Source organism: Prunus mume, linkage group LG4 (assembly GCF_029339155.1).
Source record: "Prunus mume cultivar Tortuosa linkage group LG4, ASM2933915v1, whole genome shotgun sequence".
Lineage (NCBI taxonomy): Eukaryota > Viridiplantae > Streptophyta > Magnoliopsida > Rosales > Rosaceae > Prunus > Prunus mume.
In genome coordinates this window covers 2,216,394-2,220,474 of record NC_142701.1, presented here as the reverse complement: position 1 = coordinate 2,220,474, position 4,081 = coordinate 2,216,394, and the positions used below count along the sequence as shown (strand labels likewise).

General features: G+C 34.2%; 1 protein-coding gene across 1 annotated transcript; it reads right to left on the bottom strand.

Annotated features, from left to right (window-relative positions):
• Nucleotides 1–2,955: 2,955 nt before the first annotated feature.
• On the bottom strand, nt 2,956–3,634 carry LOC107881939 (uncharacterized). The gene is given in 3 exon segments (XM_089049887.1): nt 2,956–3,222; nt 3,224–3,329; nt 3,532–3,634. Coding segments are annotated over 3 exon segments (306 nt in total). The 3' UTR covers nt 2,956–3,125.
• Nucleotides 3,635–4,081: the final 447 nt, after the last annotated feature.

Here is a 4,081-nt window from a genome sequence, read left to right as displayed (position 1 = left end):
TAGAACATAATATAAAAGCCCTGTCTCTACTGTTTGTATAGTTTCTACTTCTCTCAGGGTCTTTCCTAGCTAGCTACTTCCTACGTAAAATCTCATGCGGACCCATGTAAGAACCTAATTCCCTATGTGTTTGTGCAATAAAAGACCACATTGCTACAATAATTTTGAGCAATAAAAGACCTTTATATATCCTATTTTCCCACTTATCATATAAATTTGAAAAAACACAATTCTATCTTTCCACTCGCCATTATTCCTAAAATACTCTTTAATTATTAATTATAACAAGAATATCATAATTTTTGCTTAAATTATAACTAAAGAGTATTAATCATACGAGTCTTAGGTGGCCGTGCTTAAAAAATAAGCGGCTTTAAAAATAATTTTTGCAACTGAAAGTGTTTGGTGAAAGAAATCAAGTCATCTTATTTTAAAATCTCGAGTCATCCGAAGCAATTTTTCAAAGCAGGTTGGACCCAACTTCTCAAAGCTGCTTTGAAAAAAAACAGCTGGCTCCTTTTAATGATTTTTTCATTTTTCCCATAACGCCCTTCCTACATTTTCCAAAATGATAGCCCATATCCCTCCCATTCCAAAATGGGTTTCGTCTCCCCTCTGCACGCAATATTAGGCAGAACCCGTATTAGGCAAAGACACTTGTCTTAGAGCTACACTTTTTAACCGATATTCACATTCTCTCACAAGTTTTTTAATTTTTGAAAAAACTTCATCAATAACCTTTTTGCAAGATGCAATTCAATTTCCCGACATTTTCAACAAATGAAATTTGACTCTAGAATAGGAGTCTTTGTAAGTATTATGATAATAATTGATTCAAACATAGTTTTTGCTCCTTTCCCTAACTTGTCAAGCATTTTACCATACTTCTACAATAAAGCATGATCATCTACCTTGATTTCATTATTCTCAGTAGTAAGATTAACATTAGTACTTGCATTATTATCCAGATTACTCATATTCTTGAATATAAATAAAATTCAACAAATTAAATATAATATTATTAAGGGCAAACTACAGTAAACCCCCCAACCTATAGGGTCATTGACGAGTCCATATCCGATTTTGATGACATTTATGAAGACATACTCAACGTCGCAAAACCTACACTCGCTTCATAATGAGATCGTATAAAATCCGTTATCCGCTTACGCAGATTTGAGACTTTTTTTAACTGACGTGGACTCCACATAAGACATAAAATTAATAAAATAAATGAAAAACAATAAAAAAATCTAAAAACCCCAACCACAAAAAAAACTCATCTTCTCTCTCTCTCTCTCTCTCTGGGTTGATCTGGGCCAACGTTTGAGTCTTTGCTCTTGTTCGTCCCAGACAACGAAGAAGAAGTTACAGATGATCCATCGAGCCTCGATGAAAATGCCTCCAATCTTCCATGGACCTACGCCAATCGCATCGAAGGCTAATCCTTCGATTACTTCGTGAGGAGATTTGATGACGCCATGAATTCACTCCCAATTTGAGAAGGCTCGATCTGAGCTTCAACAAGCTCGCTGGGTCACTTCCAAAATTGCCCCCCAATTCGCTGAGAAGAATAATGCCCGTGAATGGCCTCTTGTTTTTCTCTTCTTCTGTTATGTTTGGGCAACTTGCAACAAAGAAAGAAAGTGTAGAACCAGCTGCCAAATTAGTGAATTATTTATTGCACAGTTTGATCTTTTGAAACCCTCCTCTAGGAACCCACGCCACACACCCAGCCAACCCCATGAACTTCGCTGACTACCCCATCTTCCCCTACAAAAAAAATAAAAATAAAAATAAAAAGCAGGGCAGTCTCCATAACCCACCAAACTCAAATCAATTTCAAAACCTAATTTGTACTTGGTCAATTTATTGATCAAATTTGAATTGTACTTGAGAGTTTCCGACCTCATACGGCTCAGCGGTCAAATTCTTTTGGTGTCCTATTTTTTCATTACCCTATACTAATTATATGAGATTTCTCATAGATATATCCCTTTTTTTTCTCGAGTTAACCAAAGGAAAGAGGTTAATTACATGAGTTTCAAACTAAATTTTTTATTATAATCAGTTTTATCTTTTCTCCCACCTTCAGAAAAATAAAGCATAAGCGTTTTCACTATTATTCGAATTTTCTGAAAGGTAACTATCTCGGTTTCATATATAAATTTATATAGAATCTTTGAAAAAGGCAGCTTCATAAGAAGGAAAAGACTTACCATCTTTGGGATCTGACGCTACACTGCTGCTCAATACCTTAGGGGATCGACTCTATTACATAAGTGGATTCCTAACTTTTATCTCATATCATGACATAAGTAAGCAATTCTTATTGTATCGACCAAAACCTCAATAGATCTTTACGGCGCCTCTATCAATTAGATCCTTTATCCATAGAATAAAAGTAAAGTATCTAGGCATACCTATTTCTTCATATTCATATTTCACTTTTATGAAGTTTATTTCTTTGTTACAGCTGATAACAATCGTTGTTTTGAACGATACATATGTAGAAAGCCTACTCTTTGTTTCTAGTATTTATTAACGTTAACGGATTTTTTCTTTCTTTCCTTTTTTTATTTCTATAGTGGAGATAGTCGCACGTAATGACAGATCACGGCCATATTATTAAAAGCTTGTGGTAAGAATGGGTTTCGCTTTAGGCCCAAAATAATATTCCAAAGCTTTCGATGTTCCCTGCTACTTGTGTGGATAAGGCCTATGTTATAGAGTATATAACTTCGATCATAAGGATCAATTTCTAGTCGCATAGCTTCATAATAATTCAGAAAGCTTCCGATAATTTCTTCGGATTCAGCCGACATCCGTTACGGCCATTCGATTCAAAGAATCTCCGCTTTCAGAACTGTACATGAGATTTTCATCTCATACGGCTCCTCCTTTATGTGCGTAATGATAATAATACATGGAATCAAAAAGACTGAAATATTCTCATTATAAACTAAGCGGGGCTAGTGTTTTTACAAGAAATCTCTAGCCAACCTTCTTGTAGAAGATCCTTCCTTAACATCAAGCATGTTGGTATTAGATAAAAAAAAGTTACTCCAACAATTTCTTTGTCTTCAACGCCTTAAATTTGCAGGAATTAGTCACTTCAACAGTCTTCAATGGTTATACGGGTATCCAAAATACGAACGAGATGGATGTTTGTTGTCCCAACCATTGTTAGTCCCGATCCCGATAAGGAAAATGGATAATTTATAACAAAGTTTTCGTGTGTTGATTCCTAGTAGTAGTGCTTCTTCCCCTATGCACCCTATTGGTACTAGTGGAGTAGGGTTGACCTAACCCATAGGTGTAACCTTTCGCTCAATACTCTAGAATCAACAATTGAAGCATCCGAGGCTGCATTAATCGGGATACACGCATGTTATTGTTTTATTTACAAACTTCACCTTCAACAAGTGTAGATTTATTTCCATAATTTTTTTCTTCCTATTCCAATAATGTTGTCTTTCTCTTAAAACCGAGAGCGTAAAATAAAAAAAATAAAAAATAATCAAATCGCACCATCTCTCGTAATAGGTGAATGCCTCTTTTTCTCCCGGTTGTCGGAATTATTCGTAATAAGATATTGGCTACAATTGAGAAGTTTTATCAATAAAATTTCCATTTATCCCGATCTAGACATAGGTGTATTAATCCATTCTATAATTTATTTTAATTCCCTTCGTGAGAAAATGATCCCATAAACAAAGGAATTGTGCAAGATTTAAATAACATAAAAACGGATTCATTAAAAAGGAAGACCTTTTACTCAAATTGTTTCTTTTACAGGAATCAATAAAAAAAATCCAAGTGTTCATGAATTTGGAATAAATTTATGGGTTAAGAAGTTGGAGTAAGAGTTGTTGTTGAAAAATCTAAACTGGAAAGAAATTTTATAATTTTTATGAAAATTGAATAATATTGTAAACTAAATAGAATCATGATTTAAAGGTATCCATTAAACACAGTCTAAAAATATATATCGATCATTGATTCGTTTCAATTGAGTGATTTAATCCGGTATAAATATTAGAAAGGGCGGAAACACCATCTTCGCAAACATGAATAGATA